The sequence below is a fragment of the Haliotis rufescens genome, unplaced genomic scaffold, assembly GCF_023055435.1.
Source record: "Haliotis rufescens isolate VD_foot unplaced genomic scaffold, xgHalRufe1.0.p SCAF_6, whole genome shotgun sequence".
Taxonomy (NCBI): domain Eukaryota; kingdom Metazoa; phylum Mollusca; class Gastropoda; order Lepetellida; family Haliotidae; genus Haliotis; species Haliotis rufescens.
In genome coordinates, this window is record NW_025964334.1 from 25532389 (window position 1) to 25554858 (window position 22470).

At 38.2% G+C, this 22470-nt stretch overlaps 2 protein-coding genes across 3 annotated transcripts in view; one reads left to right on the forward strand and one right to left on the reverse strand.

Annotated features, from left to right (window-relative positions):
- Positions 1-3992, reverse strand: part of LOC124111436 (aldehyde dehydrogenase, dimeric NADP-preferring-like) — a 33715-nt gene extending 29723 nt beyond the window's left edge. For both annotated transcript variants that reach the window (XR_007218721.1, XM_048385828.1), the window contains exon 1: positions 3949-3992. Coding sequence is in view for 1 of the 2 variants with exons in the window: in XM_048385828.1 (XP_048241785.1) it covers positions 3949-3966 (18 nt within the window). In the remaining variant the exon portion in view is untranslated. The remainder of the gene's footprint in view (positions 1-3948) is intronic.
- A 5822-nt stretch (positions 3993-9814) lies between these two features.
- LOC124111437 (GTPase HRas) overlaps positions 9815-22470 on the forward strand; it is a 44397-nt gene continuing 31741 nt past the window's right edge. Inside the window, exon 1 of the mRNA XM_046471141.2 lies at positions 9815-10044. Coding sequence (XP_046327097.1) covers positions 10014-10044 — 31 coding nt within the window. The 5' untranslated portion in view covers positions 9815-10013. The remainder of the gene's footprint in view (positions 10045-22470) is intronic.

Below are 22470 nucleotides of genomic sequence, written 5' to 3' on the forward strand. Positions count from 1 at the left end.
CTTCTGTGAATCTTGTGATTTTCATGCTCTGTATCTGACAAGACTACTTTGAACAGCTTAACATCAGTAGTTGTCATATTATCATTGTGGGACGAAGACGTCTGTACTACTCCAGTGAGGAGTTTGCGTTAAAATATTAGAGTGAGTGAGTGAGTATGGTTTTACGCCACTATTCGCAATATTCCAGCAATATCACGGCGGGGGACACCAGAAATGGGCTTCACACATTGTACCCATGTCGGAATCGAACCCGGGTCTTCGGCGTGACGAGTGAACTCTTTAACCACTAGGCTACCCGACCGCCCTAATATATTAGAAGGAACTTCCATTATTGTGAAGAAAATACCATTTATGACAGAAAGTGGTTGAAATTCACACTTGTGGTGAATCTCTAAATAAGTGCAGTTTGGTGGATTAATATTCGTTGAAAGAACATCTTGTTTGTTTTTGCCTTATCAAATTTTAGATATTATTATTTAGACTTGTTTACTTTGTGCACTGCCTCTTTCCCAGCCCTAGACAACAGGTCTTCATATGACTTCATATGACCCAGAGGCCATATACCGAGGGACGAGGTGACACGCAAAACTGTTCCAGTGCTACGCTTATGGTTATGACCAATTATTCATATTATTAAATTATAAAGCTGCAACAAACGTAACCCAATATTGGAATACATATTTGCTGGAAAAATAATAGTTTCAGATACAATTTCTCCTGATCACTGCATAAAATACCTTCAAGTTATATTATTGAAAATTTTGTAACTGATTCACTGGTAAGATTCAAGAGAAAATGTGTGTACAGCTGATTGCTATTTCCGGCTCAGTTTTCGAGACAAATACACAGGGTAATCTTAATCTCTGCATAGAAAACAATGCCTAGTGGAACAGGAAATATAATTGAAACTGTACATCATCAAGTGTAGTGATGTTTTATCGCAATTTTCATATTTTCACAAGTTTGTTATTGATCTTCTGTTTCCTTCCCCTGAAGCGATGGTTTTTGTCTGTGCTTAGCCTAATACTTGAAATAGTGTTATGTCAGCATGTGCGCTTGAGGGGAAGAGAAGGTAATTAAAGGGGCACTGATCTAACGTAAATTCCCCGGACTGGTTGTTGCCTTTGTTATTGTTTTTTCCCCCGAGAGTACCCGGATGATACGCAACGCAACTGAGCGTGACCAGAGACTGGGCTACCGTCTGCAAGGACAGCTAAATAAACTTGGAGGCTGGAGGCAATATTTGTTTTACGCATTTTTGCATAAACACTGATTTGTTAACCGTGATCGAAAAAGATTTCGACAAAGGGCGCATGTTAATTAATTTCTCCAGCCTAAACTAACAGACAAAAAGAACGGCGGAGCTCATCGGATGTCGTCATTTGGAAATACCCCAGATGGTTATAGTTAACACTAAAAAAAGTATCCATGCAGTGAAAGCATTTTCGGTTTTCGGATTGCGTCGATAATACGATTACTACTCCCTTGTTGTCATCCACGTTTTCTCGCATAACCCTACACTTGTGTATTTGTCGTCATTCACTTGATGCACAGTTAATGAATTTATTACAGGTACAATTAGTGGTAGCACCACATAGATTACCTGACAAAGGTTCCCATTTGGCATTTATTGTGTCTGGGGTAATTATTCAATCTAAATCCAGGTTTGAAGTGAGGTGAAATGTGTGTTATGTAATATGCACGTGGCAGACCAGCAAGAGGTGAATGATCAGTTGATTTACTTTTTTTTGTAAATCAACGGATCGTTCCTAGTCATCAAAGGATTAACAGAAAATACGTTGATTGATTAATCACTGTTATCTTGCGCAGTGGATATGTCAATAGTGAGTGTTTACATATCTAGGTTTACTAAAACAAAGGGAATACACACATATCCTTGCGTGAAGTGCCGATGTAAAAACAACATACTTTGTTCAAAGGGTGAACTGATAATACGTTGATTGATTGATCATTGTTATCTATCACTCAAACACCTGAAACAATCCAAGTGATCAGTTGAGAAACGAACACGGGTTATAATATCCCGAAACGATATATATCTTTTAAAATATGTGATTGTTACAGAGACACGTGACATCGAATAGGTTTCTTTGTACAGCTGCAGACGAATGGGATATTGTTCCTTTGTGTGGATATTCACGGATACATTCCTCGAACAAGGAAGCTGCCTAAAATTTATACACATAAATTTGGTAGGTTGTAATTATGGTATTTGCATTTTGTTTTCCTTCATTTGCTGTAGCATTGAACCGAACTTGTTTCTCTTCGTCTTGGTTGGGAAATTCTTCAATGCGCGATATACGTTGTTTTCACAGGCCTTTTCCCTTGTAAGCGTGTATATATTACCGTCAATTTGTAAAATGTAATTCTCTCAGGCAATTTATAAAATGTGTAAATATTTCAGTCATTTTGACTAAAAAATCTGTCCAGATTGATTAAGACGATCAAAAGGGCCTACAAAAATCACAACAGATTATTATGTAGGATTAGAAGCCAAACAACATAGAAATGTACTTTTCAACGTAACATTTTCAGTCTCTTGGTGGTGACATTAAACATCAAAATGTTTGGAATTCGTTATCATAATAATACAGATGGAAATGTTTTTCAGTCACTTTGTTAAATAACTGAATATTTAGGCGTTGAATAAATTTGAAAATGTTACACATTTTGACAGTAAAAAATATACACACTATCAAAAAGCAATGCTCAGGTGAAATATTTACTTTGTGTTGCAAGTCAAAATAGTGTAAACGAAAATCGCAAAATTACCAAGCAAGTAACTTATCAAAACTTCGTCACCATTACCGATGCTAACCACAAAGATACCTACATTTCCTTATTATCTCCAAAACTGTATTTCATTTTGTTGATCAATGTGACCATACGCCCTCTATATTACTACCCATACAAGTGACTAATGCGCTTACGAATGGCGCAGCAGAGGTCGCGAACTAGTCTAGATTTCTGCTATACATCCGGGTACTCACTGGGAAAAAACAATAACAAAGGCAACAACCAGTCCCGGGGAATTACGATAGATCAGTGCCTCTTTAACTCTCAGCATTCAAACATTGCATAAAATTGTTTACAAGACTATGGAAGTCAACAGATAAGGGCATTTCTGCATGTGTCGTACATCTTAAACGCTGCCAGGAGAAAAGCAGCAGAATGTCCCGATGTATCAACCACGGACCCATGAAGATTCGGGGTAAAATAGGTCTTCAGCAACCCATGCTTGCGTAAAAAGTGACTACACTGGGTACGGGTACGGGTGGTCAGGCTTGCTGAATTGGTTGATGCATATCATTGTATCCTATTTACGTGGATTGATTATCATGATGTTAATCACTGGATTGTCAGGCCCAGACTTGATTATTTAGAGACCGCCTTCATACAGCTGGAATATTGCTAAGTGTGGCATTATACAACAAACAAAGAAATTACACTCATGGGCGCAGTGTTTGTTAATGATAATCTACTGCTGAGGCCTGTCTAGTCCATAGCTGGTATATGCATGGTCTCTGGAAGAATAATTAGTAAGTCAAGAGCACGATAATCCCATAGCTGACGTCTATGTCTGAATGGGTTCTTGAGAACAAAAGTTTAGCACTGACTTATTCACCAAAGATAAAAATGTTGAAAATAGTTAGTAATGAGAGATACCATGTACAACTTGATGGATGATTGGTGCAATTATCGGGGCCCAATTATCAATTCTTTAGGACAGACCTGTACCTAAGAAAACTTCAAGAACCATGCTCGGATAAATACGTTCGTAACACAATTAACTGAAACAAAATTTCTATGACAGTACATCGACATGTTTCAAAATAGAACAAGGACTACAAACTTCATTTACATGTATGGCAAACACCAGTCACGAGAGTGTGATTCGGGAAATATATTACAGTGAGCATGTCATACCTCTGCAAAGTTCGCCATCTTGTTTGGTAACCTTTGACCTGAGTAATCGCCTACACTGCAGTCATCTCCCTTGTCAATACTAATAAATGAAAAAAGAAGAACCCCTGAGTCACTCGGTAGCCGTTATTCAGGTCAGTCATGCTTCCCTGTTCAAAGTTCAACCGCGGACGTATGTATACATGTACGTGCCCTTGAAAATCACATGCGTGAAACCGGTTGAGTAAATTATACAGCTCATCTTTGGACTTTTGTATTTTATATATAGAGATCTATATGCAACAGACGTTACAACAAAGAGACCGAATGCGCTTAAATTGTGACACATGAAACGAGTTAATCAGGACGAGTTTACATGTTACAATATCATAATTTCGGAGAACCATTCGTGTGTAACAATGTAATCTATCTTGTGATCGCCATCAGACTTAAAAGCGCGTACTGGGTACATTGTGACGTGACAAGCAAGTGACGTCACATTAAACACAAGGACGTCATTGATTATACCCGCAGAGGCCGTCGTACAAACTTGCATGTTGTTGGTTTCTTTACAAAACGGCGACTGACCAATCAGACAGCTATTGTACGAGGGATGACATCAGCCAGTCCTGGAATGTCCGTGTTAGAACGGATCTTCAGCAACCCATGCGTTAAGGGGATCGGGTGGTCAGGCTCGCTGACTTGGTTGGTGCATGTCATATCGTATCTCAACTGCGTAGATTGATGCTCATGATGTCAATCACTGGATTGTCTGACACATGACCACCTCCTACCGATGATACCACTACCACTACTTACCCGTGAAGAATAGGTCTTCAGCAACCCATGCTTGCCGTAAAAAGCGTCTATGCTTGTCGTAAGAGGCGACTAACGGGATCGGGTGGTCACGCTCGCTAACTTGGTTGGTGCATGTCATTATTATTATCATCTTTATCGATGATACCACTACCACTACTCACACCACTACTTACCCGTGAAGAATAGGTCTTCAGCAACCCATGCTTGCCGTAAAAGGCGACTAACGGGATCGGGTGGTCAGGCTCGCTGACTTGGTTGATGCATGTCATCATATTCCAAATTGCGTGGATCGATGCTCAGGATGTCAGTGACTGGATTGTCTGGTCATATGTCTCCGTCATATATCTGGAATATTGCTGAGTGCGGCGTTAAACAACAAACAAACAAACAAACAAAACTCACACTACTGTCTTCCTCCTCCTCCTACTACTACAACTACTACTTTTCCTCCTCCTCCTCCTCCCCCTTCTCCTCCTCCTCCTCCTCCTACTACTACTACTACTGCTGCTGCTGCTGTTTTACTACTACCACTACTACTACTGGAACGAAATCATTGCTACAACCACGGACGCACCGATAACCGTTAGACTAACATTTAGTCTCTGAAATCTTATATTACACAATATCTTTCTTGAAATAAAATAAAAATTCCCTATGCGTGGAATAGAGCTAGCTTGAGCTGGCTAGACTTGCTTTTGTATGCATTTCTAGATTTTATTTTTTTAATAAAATAAATATATTCCACGGTCATGGTGCAGGACTACAATAACCGTGTGTGCTGCCCTACCGACGTCTGTGAACAGAACGAGGCGCACATATAATCACCTTTGTTGAGCCTTGAAAAAAGTGTTATTGGCAAAATATTAAAAAAAATATCCGATTGTTCAATTATTTGTGACGCATTCACCTTGGAAGATATTTTATTGTTTGAATGTGGACGAAAACCAAAAAGCAACCAAACACTTTCATGTTAAAAATGTTTGGTTTGAATGGACGCAACCTATGATGTATAGGGCTGAAATACGGGCATGTTTGTGTTATATAACGCGAGTGTAAGTCCCCCTGATAAAACTATCCTTTGTCGTGAATGATATAATCCTGACACTAGTTAGTTTCATATCATTTTGATTCACACCTTCGGACAATAACTTCTTCTTTTTACGCATATATGAAACATTGTTACGAAAATGTATTGAAGCGAGTTCTTTATTGAAAACCGCGTTATTGTTACCATGACGTCATACATATTGTGGTGTAATTACGTCACGAATGTCAGTATAACTTAAATAAAATATATCTGAATAACATAAACAATGAAATGGCATTGTGCACGTTAAATTATTTTTACGCGCGATTCATATAAAATCTTTCTATCCATAAGTTTCAAGATCAAGGTCATATATAGAGATTATTACATTCTTGTGTGTCGTGAGGGTTTTACGAGATGAGTGTCTAGTTGTAATTCCCGAGCAGAAAGGAGAAAAAGAAAGCATACACTTGATATCTGGATTTGACCAAAAACTTACAAACGTTATCAAAACGCTACAAGGCTTAAAACAGTCGCCGAAACGCTGCAGGCTTGGGTGCAAAACACGAGTATGACACCCGTATCAAATACACCACCATCGAATGACCATTTCTTGTTTGTTTCATTTTTAGTCACCATTTAACATGAGTATGCGTTCTTTTGCCCCGCAATTAATCTTGAATTCCATTGTTAATGAGTGGAGAATGAATATAAGATAAGAACTTTGGCGAAGAGAACTGTGAAGAAGCACAAACGCAAACAAAGGTTCGTCAACAATGCTAGTGGGCGCCATAACGTACTGTGACGTAACTCAATCTTGGGCAACAATATATGAACGTGTAACGTCAACAATGTGTCGCATGACGTCATCAATGCTTCAGGGTGTGGAAAATGATCAGTGTGGTTGGTACTTAGGTTTATTAACACGTTTATTTTTAGCCGATATCGGGAATAGAAATCCATACATGCAGGTCAAATAATATCACGTAGATATCATTGTCGGCGTATATTCATCATTAGTGACACTGGGTTGTCTGGCCTAGATTCGATTATTTACAGACTGCAGTCGCAAAGCTGGAATATTGCAGGGTGTCGCGTTAAACAACATTCTACCATGAATGCGGAAATTCTTCGATTCCGATTGATCAATCATCGGTTTCAAATCATAATAAGCCCACCTGATTTGGCGACCGCATCGAGTTTATATTTATAGAAAAGTACTTGCATTGCTTGATAGTAATTTGTTAAAAGTTGACGGATGACAATGTAGATAACAACTTAATTATTATACTGTAATGGAGGCGTTTCGGTATTAACCCTTATACCGTTGTCAAGCAGGACTGAATAACGAACATGATAAAGAAATATAGATGATAGGTGAAGGTTAAACAGTAACAATTATCATAGACATGAGGGGTTAACATCAGTAGGTTAACTCATAACAACAGATGGATAATATAACACCATGATGACGAAACAAATTAAACGGGAAGCGAAATAAACCAGATAAGTTGCTAGGTGGGATCAACACCAAAATGAAAGAGCACAAAAGTTCAGCCATCAAATCAGACAGTAAATCAGCCATCTCTGACCATATAAGCAGCTCCCCCAATAGCTACATAAACTGGGAAAACGTCCAAATTCTCTCCATCAAACCTTCATGACTTCTTCACTGAAAGAAACTATAGCAGACGCAGTCCAGATTCGCCGCCACGAGTCTTCTATCAACCTTGATCAAGGCTATGTCATACCATCAACCTACTATGAACTCGACCGCCTCCGTGGTCTAGTGGTAGAGCGTCCGCACGGAGAGCGGAAGGTCCGGGGTTCGATCCCCGACCGCGTCATACCAAAAGACATTAAAAGATGGTACTTGTTGTTACCCTGTCTGGCGCTCGGCATTAAGGGGATAAAACAAGGACTGGTCGGCTCGGAGTCAGTATATTGTGTCTGAGTGGGGTATTCATGTCAAACTGCGGCATGGTATCTCAGTGAGCTAGCACTATAAATCGGCATCAGTCCGGACTAGTACAAGCAGCCACACAAACACATACACGTACATGCACGTCGCTATATAAGTGCAATAATCTTGGACGCGACGTTAAACCCCATTTCACCTCACCTCACCTACTATGAACTCATCAAGCATTAGTTTTTCTATTCATCCCACCTAGTAATTTAATCCGGTTTAAATGCCTTCCTGTTTAATTGGTTTCCTCATTGTGTGTAATATATTATCCTTCTGTTGTTATTTGTTAACCCACTTAACCTCCTCATGCTAATCCCTCTCATGTATGATAATTGTTGTTACTGTTAATCCTTCACCAACCAAATATAATTCTGTTCCATATTTATTTGGAGTAACTTTAAATACTTTGACATACATTTGGGCCTAGTTAAGATTAATATCATTTGTAAAGGTAAATTTTAAGATAAATGGTATGTTTTTGTGTGTTTTTTTAAAAATGTTTTTAAATAGTATTTTTTGTGTGACCTTTTTAATTGAAGTTTCCAGATACTTCATTTCATCCAGATACTTCATTTACAGAATTAAGTCCATAAAAAACCAAGAAGTCAATGTCTACCTCGTAAGTACTTTGAAAATCAGCAAAGGTAATGAATGGGTTGTCTGCTTTAATGATAACACCTGCCTGAGACCTATAGCTTTCCAATTTTGATTGGAAAAGGTATTACCACCAATTTGTTATATTACTCTTGTAAAACAAACTTTCAGAAACAAATTCTTTAAAAAAAATGCACTATTATTTTTTGTTCCAATCCCCATTTGTATATATATATAAAAAAAATCTTTCCAAAAATGATTGGAGACCTTTCTAGAAACCAAAAAGGGAAAAGCCATTATCAAAAGAAGGAATATTAACACACACTTTGTGCTGTTCCAACAGTAAAATTTTCCACTTACAATTTTCAGTTGTTACAAGTTTCCTGATCCAGGATTTTTTAATGATTTTTTTTATATGAGGGTTCATATAAATCATTCCCAGTCCTCCCTCCACAACTGGTTTGCATATCTGTTCTCATTTAATTTCTATAACTTTTGTAATTTCTTAACAATTATATGTCTTGTTTGTTTGTTTGTTTAACGTCGCACACATTAATTAATTAATTAATTACGTGCTATCAACCAAGTCTCTGAGCCTGACCGCGGTCCATTAAGACGCCTCTTACGACCAGCGTAGGTTGCTTGAGATCAATTCTAACCCGGCATCTCTACGGATCAAATGATTATATTTACAATTGTAGGTTACAATATATGCAGATTTGCGACAACAACATATTCAAAAGATGCGCGGCAATACTTTTGGAACAACAACAACAACAACAACAAAACAAGATACAAATGGACTATGAGAGAGTATTTAAAGTTTTAGGGAACAGACATGTATCTCACAATTTTCCATATGACATTTGTTTCATAAGACCTATTCTTGAGTCATATCAAACACTATACATACTGATTATATGTTATGCTGAAAGAAAATTGCATACGGAATTTCAAATCCACATGTTAAATATGTATTTATTTTAAAAATTCAAAAAATAAATATGATGTAATCGATATAATTGTGCAGTTGCCAAAATGTTAAAAATTCCACCATTACAACATCTGACTCATCACGTGAGTCACATTGCAACACATCCTTGAATTGGTCATATGACATAAAGACAAATTACTTTATCAAGGCAATCGTGGCAGGCACATGAAATACAAAAAAATGTCATTTTTGAAACATATGATCTGAAGCTAACAGTCAGTTTGCTAATGGTTGGGAAAATAGTACAGAGACTGAATTTAGAAACTACACAGATTATTGGTGGCTATTTTTAGGAGAGAGAGACTCGACTGGACAGTAATGATAAATTCTATTATGCTTCAGTGACATGCTATTATACAACCAACGCATTTTTAATAACTATTAGTTTTATTTACTACAAGCACAGTCATTACAACTGACCATTCAGTGGTCTATGACATAGGAGGGAGCACGGTATTTAGGAGTTGACACGGTCGCCCCTACGGTTCTCTTCAGCTGTCCGTGGTATAAAAGCTCCGATGGGTGTGAGCTAAAGAGGTCAAATCGTAGACGATCGTGACGAAGTGTGCTTGTGTCAAAGGCAACGAACATCGTCTGGCGTTTGTTTATATATGTAACAAGAATATATCCTTGTTTCCATCGGGGTGAGCCAGAAAGACGTCCAGCGGACGCACGTCGAGGTGCAAATGACCGAATACAAGCTTGTGGTGGTTGGAGGTAAGCGATATTTGTTACAATCATCGTACTACGAGTAGTGGTAGAAATCCTTCTCATAGCACACAGTGTGTGGAGCCCAGTGTTCGTGCCATAGCGTCACATATCTTTGACATTTTGGGTCACTTAGAGCAGATATGACCCCTATTTCGTGTCCTTGTGTTGTGTTAATGTGCTGGAATGTGGACTTGTTGTATTGTTTACGTTAGCAAGTTTTGAATCTTAACCAACATGTCGGTCATGGTTAAATACACCGACGTATCAACTGGTGTGCTGTAGTCAAATACATGGAAAGACATGCGTGTGGACATTCAAGCCTGTTGTACAGTCAGTTCAGATTGGTAATTGACTATGTGTGTTGTCAGTCTCTAGTGCACAGTCCAGGTATTCTGCTCGTACCAAACATACCCTCAGGGCAAGGATTATTTGTAATCTAAACACACTCAGAGGAGACACAGGCGAAAGAATGCAGTGGCCTCACATACAATGAACTGGGTTCATAACTGGAATTCCTTTTATACTTGGTTACATTTCATGTGGGTGTTTTGTTTTGATCTTGCTAAATTGCTATGCTCTCTCACCCCACATGCTCAATGAAGAACTTCTGTCTGCAAATGATTACAACATTGTAGAAAATAGGAACTTTTCATCTTTTGTGTAAAAAATAGTTTTACATCAGACCTGAGTTACGTTGGCAAGATGGCAGTGTGTAAGATATGTTATGATTAGCTCAGAAAATATTTGATTTCAACATGTTCAATAGTCATTATTTGTGCTTACAATATTAATGCAAGAATTTCTATTGCAAAGCTGCTGCAGCTCACACAATACCAGAAACCAGTCTGTATGAGCATGACTGTGATCACAGGACCATGTAACTAATATTCTATACTAACTTACTCACAGACGAGGTCTTGTCTGCGAGTTTGTTTGTATAGGATATTAGTTTAATACATGGTCCTGTGCTGTGATGTACTGTTATGATAGTTATTGCCTAGTATTGGAAATTTAGGTGGGGTGCTGTCGTTGGATTTCTTTTAGTACTTTATTCCAGAACCCCACTAGTTGATTATTTAATTAAAAAATTGGGATTATGACTTGGTCGCCATGACTTTTATTCATACTAGGACTGTAATTATACATTTTCTTATCATATGATAAATATCTTGATGGTGTAGGTCACAATACAATATGCGATAGATACATGCTTGTCATGCTGAGACATATTCCAATTTCTTATATGTACTGTCAGAAAATAGAATTTTACAATAAGTATTTTATAAAATTTTACATGTCACCCTTATCGACAGACAGATAGACAGACATTTTAAGCATTGTTAAGTCAGTATTAGGCCACTGGTCCAAAAAACATTAGCATAGCAGAGATATAATCATCTGCACAGTATAGTTTACAGAAGTAGATGTGTATTTATATAAAAAAATTATCAAAGGAACAGTATTTCCAATTTGATTTACCTTTATTGTAAACTTGTATTGTTTTTGATAGATAATAGACCTTTGTGATACGATATTCGTATGGTGACAGGATATCGTGTTGGGCCAGGTATTTGGTGAATCGCTGTGCCCATAATGTTGAATGCTGTGATCTGTACACGCAGCAGTACAGGTTGGCCTAGTCCTCTAAGACGACGCAATTCGTTGTGCAGAGTTGCGTCCCTTGGGCATGCCAGAAACCTATGATCATGGGTTTGAATCCCAGGTTGCCCCAGTTAGGTCTCTAGGTTTGTCAGCACATACCCTGTGCTCGTGGGTTTCACAAAAGTGGTAAACATCTGAGACATGCATCACTTCAGGCTTTCCTCCATCCTACTGTACGTACAATCTGTAAGGGCCATACAAATATGCTCACTCTTGGCATAATATACCCAAACAGACCTGCCTTTTGAGTAAAAATCAGATTTTGCTCTCTAAGGGTTGTCTGCTAGTTGATCGGGATCAAGTGTGAAAGTGCTGAACCTTTGGCGATAATAGATTTCCAGACAAGATGATCGACAACTTCATTTTATTTACCATTATATTAAGCTGTATAATGGCTATAGTCAATATTTTCCGAACTGTCATCAATAACCCTGATTGGCAGTCACATTGACATGTTTTCCCTTTGCTCCCAAGGACCTCTGGTGATTCAATAATCAATGCCCCACATAATTACTTTATTGACTTTTTAGTGCAATAATCAAAACAACCTAACAAATGTTATGTCCAAAAAAGTGTAAAAAAAAGTGTTTTCTTAGAATTCAAACTAATTCATCTAATATTTTTGTGGTAAATGTAATACGAAATGTTAACATGATAAAAATAAATGTTGATGCTACATCATGGGCATTTCATGCGAAAAGATTAATACAGTGATTGTTTTGTCCTGATTGCCCCTATGGCATATATATTGTCAACAGGTCAAGTGTGCATTTTATTGCCTGGTAAATATTGGCATTCTGCAACATTGTGCATCATAAGCCATACCCACACCCACAGTAACATTGTAAATGTTTTGAGTGAATATGGTTTCATAAATATTCCAGCAATAGCATGACGGGGAGCACCAGCAATGGACTTCACACATTGGACCCAAGTAGGAATCGAACCCAGGCCTTCGGTGTGATGAGAGAATGTATAACACACTAGGCTACCCCCTGGATATGTTATGCTTACATTTCTATAAATATTGCTTTTGGGAATACCTATTTCATAATAAAGTTAAATTGCTTTCATACAGCCAATCTGTCTTCATGGACATCTGGAGAATAAAGAACTGAATAATGCAGAGCTCTGGATAATATGGAAAATACCATATTCTAAGCAACTAATAAGCTCCCACAGCGATATTTGCTAATATATTGGCTAGTGAACAATCCCAATTAGCATCCCTTCCAACCGATCAATGTACACAAGACTTATTTTTTCGCATATATGATACTCACTCGTTGGTTATATGCACCCTTAATTATGGGCAATTAAATTCTGGAAAAATATATCTGCCATATATAAACATTCCAGGCTGTCGGCATAAACAACTCTTGTTTCTTTCACCAAAATAATATTCTAATAAGAGCCCGATATTTATAATTTTGAGAGCGCCCTGGGCGCTTATTACGTCGAATACGATAAATCACCTTTGCCCAATTAATTTTGAGTTTCTTTGCATACAAATATGCATGAAAGATTAAAAAAACAACTAATAGTTTAACAGTTAATGCTGAGTTAATTGTACCCAATGTAACCTTTTCAACTTGCAACCAGTTTTTCTGTACATTTCTTTATTCACCGATTAAATGCAGGTTTGTAAAACATTGTTACACAACTGGGGCATGCTTACAAACAGATATAAATTAGAAGTCACCTGAAACCTAATAATTAGAAAGAAATGTCTACTCATGTAAAAGTACCCAGTAAACTGGATCCAAGGTATTAAATATATATAATACAAACTCAAAGAGAACAGTCAGTATCCAATATGAATGATAACTAGGAATAAATACTCAGTATACCTACCTATATTTGGAAGTATTTTAGATGTTTTTTACCCTTATTGTCATTAGTAATTAGCCTATTTGTCACCCCAACTTATCTCGTACGTCATTCTGCATGACAGGTGTATGTCATGATGTAAGATCCACAGGGACCTGTCAGTCAGTGACTGGAGGGAGACGCCTGGCTTAATCAGCTTCTATATGTGATCATCCCCTGCTACCATGACGACCCCATGTTTAACGAGTTGTTAACACAACCAAGTTTTGTACCAAGTATACATCATCTACAACTTGAGCATGTTTATCAATGGACCAGGAAGTACCAGTATTCTCCATGACCCATGAGGGTATCATAGTTCTTCTTTCAAACAAGAGGAATCAGCTTTGTGTCCATCAAATGAATTATCATAATATACATAACAATACAGTTGTTATTGTATATATTTAAAAAATTACTTACATAGTATGGACAACTGTTTTTACATTTATATCTTATGAAAATATTGAAGTCAGTTTTTATGAATAAACATGTCAACAATAATAACTTCACACAAATTATGACACGTGAAGATTCTGGGGTAGAATAGGTCTTCAGCAACCCATGCTTGTCGTAAAAGGCAACTAACGGGATCGGGTGGTCAGGCTTGCTGACTTGGTTGATGCATGTCATCAATCCCAATTGCGTGGATTGATGCTCATGATATTAATCACTGGATTGTCTGGTCCAGACTCGATTATTTACAGACCGCCATCATATAGCTGGAATATTGCTGAGTGCAGCGTTAAACACCAAACCAAACCAAATCACACAAATTATTTGACGCAAAATACAAAATACTGTAGACAACAGTACGAAATCAGCATGAACAGTGATATCATTCAGCACAAGAATTCAGCGTAGACCTTACCTTTTCTATTATCAGTCAGGAAGCAGTAGTCTGTTAGTTATGGCCTACCGTATTCGACGTAATAAGCGCCCCGCTCTAATAAGCGCCCACGGCGATATTTGCTGATATATTGGCTAGTGAACAAGCCCAATTTGCATCCCTTCCGATTGATCAATGTACAAAGGACTTATTTATTCGCGTATAATACGCACTCGTGTGTTATATACACCCTTAATTATGGGCAATTAAATTCTGGAAAAATATATCTGTCGCATATAAACACTTCAGGCTGTCAGCATAAACCACGAAATTTATCTTTCATCTATGTTTTTTTTCACCAAAATAATATTCCCTATTTCTAATTTTGAGAGCGCCCCGGGCGCTTATTACGTCGAATATGGTACTTACTTTTCAGTTTATGGAAACATTGACGATCAAATGCCATGGAATAACTTTAAGTTTATTCATACACATGCAGACACACATAAAGACATACACACGGACACACACATTCCCTTAGCTGTGTCAAAAAGATGTTAAAGTATGGTTAAAATATGTTCTAACCCTGCTTGGTGTTTGGCATTATGGGAATAAAACAAGAACTAGTCGTCTCGGATTCAGTCTATTATGTCGGGATGGTTTGTCCATGTTAAACTGTAGTAAGGTATCTCAGTGGGCTAGCACTATAAAATCGACTTAAGTCCAGAATATAGCACGCCGGCACACAGACAATGCACGCACATTGACACAGACAGAGATACGCAGATGCATGTAAATTTAATATTATTTATCATTTTTTTTCCAAATGGTACATAAATAAATGCTATTAACTGGATATTAGGCACTATATAAATAAATTATGAATATTATTAAATTCACTTGACTTGGATGGGATTTGTTTCTGTGTGGTCTTGGCTGATGTGGGAGATCCATTTGTGGTCATACTAAATGTAGGAATGCTGCTGGTGTAAAAGTTTGCCAATGAAACTAATAAAAATGTCACATAACACCTGTCCCAGAACCCTGTGATCGTAGGTTTGAATCCCAGATTCACTCTCAGCGCCATGATGCATGAGCTTGGACTTTCACCAAAGTGGTAATCGTCTAAGATCTTCATCAATTCATAATTCAGTCTTTCCTTCCACATCAAGCTGACACGCCATGATATAACTGAAATACTGTTCAAAGCAGTGTTAAACCTCACTCACTCACTCACTCCGACACTCACTCACTCTCACTCACTCAGTACACGTTTGACTTGTTCACCCCATATCTTGGGGTATATCATATTTTGGGGTATATTGAGTGTTATTATACGACTATTGTTAGCCAATCTTACTTGACTCTTAGCATCATATTTTTTTTGTGGGTATATTGAGTGTTATTATACGTCTCTTGTTAGCCAATCTTACTTGACTCTTAGCATCATATTTTTTGTGTGGGTATATTGAGTGTTATTATACGTCTCTTGTTAGCCAATCTTACTTGACTCTTAGCATCATATTTTGGGGTATATTGAGTGTTATTATACGACTATTGTTAGCCAATCTTACTTGACTCTTAGCATCATATTTTGGGGTATATTGAGTGTTATTATACGACTATTGTAAGCCAATCTTACTTGACTCTTAGCATCATATTTTGGGGTATATTGAGTGTTATTATACGACTATTGTTAGCCAATCCTACTACACCGAATGTAATTTTACTGGATTCTGGCTAAGGACTAGTGGCTGATGTCCTGGTTTCCTGTGTTTGTCCTTGGGCTGTCAAGTTGATCTGTCTGCGATGCAAGTCAGGTTGGTCAGGATTCTTTAAATGTCACACATATCCTGGCATTACAGTGTGTCATATTCCTTGTAACCACATACATTAGGTCGCCATGTAGCACTCATGTGAACCGCAGTCAGCAATAGACCAGAGGAACCCGTATGCTCATCCGGAACACATCTGTGACACAAGTTAGCAATAACTGCAGACCATTAACATTAACATCGGAAATGTTGTGAACTGATTTTACTTGCCCTTAATAACTTTTGCTTGGCTCAGGCTTAGGGTCAGTTGCTTAGGTAACAGAATGCGAACTGTATCCAGAAGACACACTGTACCCTCATCTCCTTTAACCGGTTATAACCTGTGAAGATTCGGGGTAGAATAGGTCTTCAGCAAACCAAGCTTGCCGTAAAAAGGTTATCATAAGAGGTGACTAAATAATTCTATGGCTATGTAGCTGTTATGGGTGTTATAATTCAGTGATTCACTGTATGGTTGGGTGACCTTGTGGTTAAAACATTCACTCGTCACTTTGAAGACCCGGTCCCCACATGTAAGTGGGTACATTGTGTGACGCCCATTTCTGGTGTCGTGGCATGATATTACTGGAATACTGCTGAAAGCCATGTAAACTCTGAAGCCAATACCATGTAGCATCCTTGCATGTAGACAAGCATTTCAGGTCAGAAATAAAGTTATCTGGTTTAAAAATACAGGGTTCACTCATTTTCTGATTTCCGCCCTTAAACTGAAAATTTTAAATATTCCAGATGTACACCCCGACATGCCCATACAGCACAATGCTAAAATGCCCCATTGTCTTTGAAAATGTGGGCCTTTTTTTCAAATTCAGGGGCTAAAAGCACAAGACCCCACCCTAGAATTGTCACTGAAAATATGTATCTACAAAATAAGAAATAAAATCCAAATGGAGGCCACAACAATGCGTAATTTCGGGAGCTGAGCTGAAGCAATCAAGATGTGCCAAATCATTCTAGACTTGTGTTAGATCTGTTTCCTCACACATAGGTTAATGTAGACTAACATTTAGTTCCCGAAATAAAGTCATCTTATTTAAAAACATATATCTACAAAAAAAAGAAAAAATCCAAATGGAGCTCAGAACAATGCATAATTTCATCCTAGAGCTGAGGCTTGCCAAATGATTCGGGACTTGAGTTTAATTAATTCTCTAGGATCTGGGAGACAGACTACCTTGCATGCAATGTTCATCAGTGAAGTTCCCACCGAGCTCGTATCCACCAGAAGTTACGTATCGTATCCCACCCTTAGGAGTAGCATTACTTACCAGGCAACAGGTTCATGGGAAGTATTGTGTATTGAGCGCTGGGCACAATGCTGTACGTTATTGATTTGTGAGTTTGTTGCACTATAAGAGCAGAAGTAACTCATTCAGTATTGATGTCAACCGATGGCTTCGAAATTTGAGTATCATTGTTGGGTTGGATGGGTGATTTGTATGGGCAAAACAATGGTATTTAGATGATAGATGTGTCCTTATGAACAGGCAGAAAAATGGATGGTTGATAGGGAGGTTATTGGTATGTTCTTAAGGAGAAATATGTCATGTTATTTTAGCTGTATCTTAACAGACATGTGTCCAAACCCGAAAATGTAGCATGATTTTTGCACTCAGATGTGAATATTATTCCATACTTAGTAGATAGTAGGTCTGCACAGTATTGAGGATAAACTGCTTTCAAACCATATCCGGTATATTGGATAAAAAATGTGTAACAAGTTTGTTTTTTCTTGTATCACTTAAGTTAAATCTACACAGAAATTCATGGAAATTGACTGACAAAATGGCAAAAACACGGAAGTGCTTTAATCGAGTACTATTATCTCCCCTGTAGATACAACTAAAATATTACAGTGGCTGACCATGAGTTTGACATCGTAATATTTACTTAAGAACGTGGAAAATATGATCTGCATGTACAATCAGTGTCAATCACTGTCAAGCACTTCAGCTCCCAATATATCGCAATACACATCCCAATATAGATACCAGTGTCACAATACTTAAGAAATACATGAGTAGGTGTTGTTTATCGTACAATAAAACACAACAGGGAGAAGAAACCATGAGTGGTGTAGGTACTGTCTACGGCACCACAATTTGGTGTGCAGGGTTCGTTCGTTCAAATCCCGGTTCAGCCTGATTTTGTTTCTAGGTTTGTTAGGATGATATTCATGCTCGTGGTGGGGGCACAGGTGGCCCAGTTGTCTAAGGCGCCGCGATTCGCTGTGCAGAGTTGCCTCCCTTGGGCACGCCAGAAACCTATGATTGTGGGTACGAATTCCAGTTTGCCCCGATTATGTTTCTAGGTTTGTCAGCATACCTGTGCTCTTTGGTTTCATCGAAGTGGTAAATGTCTGAGACTTGCATCACTTAGGGCTTTCCTCCCACAGCTGGCAAGCCGTGGTATAACTGGAATACTGTTAAAAGCGGCATTAAGTCCAACTCACTCACTCATGCTTGTGGTTTTCACCAAATTGGGGAATGTTTAAGATGTGCATAATTTTGGCTTTTCTCCCACAGCTGGGGTGGTCGGGTAGCCTAGTGGTTATAGCGTTCGCTCGTCACGCCGAAGACCCGGGTTCAATTCCCGACATTGGTACAATGTGTGAAGCCCATCTCTGGTGTCCCCCGTCGTGATATTGGTGGAATATTGCTAAAAGCAGCTTAAAACCATACTCACTCACTCACTCCTCCCACAGCTGAGACACTGCTGTATCTGAGGTATTGTTGAAAGCAACGAACTATTATATGCCACTCACTTTGAGTGAAGGATATACCATTATTTATACACAGCTGTCGCTGATGGCTTGTAAATCACAAATGTTTAGGAACTGAGTTCATTTATCATTTTTTTGTGCAAAAAACACATACAGCTGTTCATAATGATAGGGCTTTATTGATTTCATTGATGTGGAAAAACATATTAATCAGCGCTTTGTAATGTGATGTTTTGAAATAGATTTTAGTTCTCGCAACTGCCAAACAGTACATACATCTGAGGACATATCATAACAAGTCACATCAGAATGACCTTTTGAAACTTTGAACGACCAATGAAATTACTTAAAAGAAGTTGACATTAGCCAATCAGTAAGCACTTTTCTCGTGTTATACAGCACAAGTATCAAAATGTAACATGTCCTCAGATCTTTGTTTAGCGGTAGTGAAAACTAAGAACTGGTTTTAATGAGATTGCACAATGATAGACACTGAATAATCTAGACTACAATCTAATCCAGTAGGGATGCTGGGTTTGAATTGGTCCTCAGCAACCAAGGCTTTTCGTAAGAGGCGTTGCAAGGAGCGTCTTAGTCAGGCTCACTGACGTAGTTGATGGCGTGTCATTGTATCACAATATTGTAGATCCATGTTCGCAATATCCATCTAGAGTCTGAAGCCACAGACTTTTATGATCCTTGGTTTGTCAGCACCATCTGGGATTTATCTAGACTTCCACAGAGACCTGTATTCAAACTCAAATCTTCAGCAAATGTCAGTAAAAATTACCAAGTTGGAATTCAACTTTTCCAATTCCAAATTAACATAGTTATTACTAATGTTATGTCTTTGTAGAGGTAACTTGTATATCACTGACAGCAGGACCAATAAAGAGAAAGAGATTTAATGCAAGGAATGTTGAAATTCCTAAGAATTTAGGAAAATAAAAACTTTTAATAACACCCAATTTTGAACAAAATCATTTTTTTCCCAATTTGCCTGCCAATGACACTTAGATTCACCATATCCATGCTCATGGGTTTCACCAAGTGGCAACATTTTTTACAACCTGCGTCACAGGCTTTCCTCCTATGTTAAGGTGTCGGACGTGATATATTATTGTTCAAAGGTGGCTTATATCATGTATATTGGTATCGTGACTTTTGTATCATGATAATTGCTTGCATGATGAGACAAGGCAGAGGTGATTGATCGGATGGGAGGTGGGATGGGGGAAGGGGGGGAGAGGGGGGGACCACGTATGAATCGTAGGTGTGTGTGTGTTGTGAATCAATGCTTGATGGTGTATCATTACTCATACCCGCCAGGGTGTTGAGTTCCTTGTCATGTCTATCTCCAAATCCATACGTCATTGCACGTTACACACGTTAGGCAGCATTACAACTTGGCTTTCAGATTTTAACACTTAGGTTGGGTGCATCAGCGATGAGGCTGTTAACACTTACAAGAGGGTATGTCATCATCACGAAAGCGCATGTGGGTAAAATCTACATAGGTATGTTAATGTGCTTGTGATTTGATGCTTTTTAATGCAAGGCATTATGATGGATAACATTGGATATATACTATCCTGGAAACTGCAACGTGGGCCAGTTGCCTTGTCTCTCTCTCTCTCTCTCTCTCTCTCTCTCTCTCTCTCTCTCTCTCTCTCTCTCTCTCTCTCTCTCTCTCTCTCTCTCTCTCTCTCTCTCTCTCTCTCTCTCTCTCTCTCCTCTCTCTCTCTCTCTCTCTCTCTCTCTCTCTCTATATATATATATATATATATATATATATATATATATAAAGTTCAACACTCCCCCTGGGGGGTTCCGATTTAGAATAGGTCTGCAACAACCCGTACTGTCAGAGGCAACCAAGTGGATCAGGTTGTCAGGTTTGGTGACTTGGTTCATTGTGTGTCATCACATCCAAATGGCATGGATCGTTGCCCGCATTATCAATCATTGAATTGTCTGGTCCAGACACGACAGCCCAACATCATTCAGCTGGAATATTTCTGAGTGCAGCATCAAACAAACAAACAAACAAACTTATATAAACTTGTATATTTCAGTTTGTATAGTTTTGCAAATTACATGGTGTAAATGATGTAATCTAAACAAAAACAGTTAGGGATCTTGAGTATTTTGGGGGATCTTTATTAAAGTGGAGACTGAGCACACAATTTCATAAAAAATATTTCCAATAATAGTCATGATCCCCAATCTTTTTTCTTCAGTACATTGACTTCTGTCCGCTGGTATGTTTCAGATTCTAGTGTTTGTCAGGTGTTATTATCGCTGTGTACCATGATTTAAGATACACAGTACACCACCTACAGTCAAGTCCCATTAATTTGACATGGTTTGTTGCATCTGATTATGTCGGATTAACAAGTATGTCGGGTAAACGAAACGAAGTAGTATCAATGTTCGTGATCGAAAATTGGACAACTACATGATAGATAACGATACAAACACATAATAAAAAAATAAAAATGAAATATTCATATTGTTATATTATATTGTTAGCAGAATATGTTTTCTAATCATGCAACCTCTAAAGCTCAACACAAAACAACTGTTACGGACTGTATGACTTATTCAAAATACTTTAAAAAGCATTGTCTGGAATGGAAGTCGCAAGTTTGAAACTGGTACCGCAAAGCTTAAGTAAGCTGCTTTCTAATTGGCTAACGTTGACTTTCTGTTAGTCATTTCATTGATCGGTCATAGTTCGCAAAAAGGTTGTACTGACGTGACCTGTAATGGGATGTCCTCGGCAATAGCGAGAATATGTATCTGATTTTAATGAGATTGAGGTAATCTAATCTGTGATTAATCCTGTTTTCTTTATTTAAAGCATTAATTGTGTATTGTTGAGCAAGTTTATCTCTGCAGCCGTTGTAATATACAACTACCAGCCGACTCATCTCGCATCAAAACACGAGCTGTGTACTAACGGGCAGATGACCATTGAGTACGCTGATCACTGTGTCGGATTAACGAGACTGATTAATGAGTGATTTCGGTAATTCGTTGCAATATAGGTGTGTCAGAGTCGTAGTTTGAGATTGTCGGATTAACATGTCTAAATAGCCCTGATTTAATCAGTTCCCATCATTAGTGTCGGATAAAGCCGATTGTCGGATTAATGAGTGATGGATTAATGAGAGTTGACTGTACGTGGTTGCATGAGACTTGTATGGTAGCCACTGCCATGCTGTAGTGCAGGTCACCTCAGTGCGACTATTGTTAGTTTTCTATGTTTACTAGTCCACTGAAACATGCTTTGATCAAGTAGACTGGAGCTTTGTGTTTATTATGCTGATGGTCAAAGGTAGACATTGTATAGCTAGGATTGATAAGAGTACTATTGAATTGAAAACATATTACTGTAGTCAACTTATGAAGCACCTTAGATTCAAACAGCGGAGTTGTATTAAACAGGATAAGGGCTACCTACCATATTTCTTTTAATAGACACCCTGTGTTTTCAGACAAGTGACAGAGGA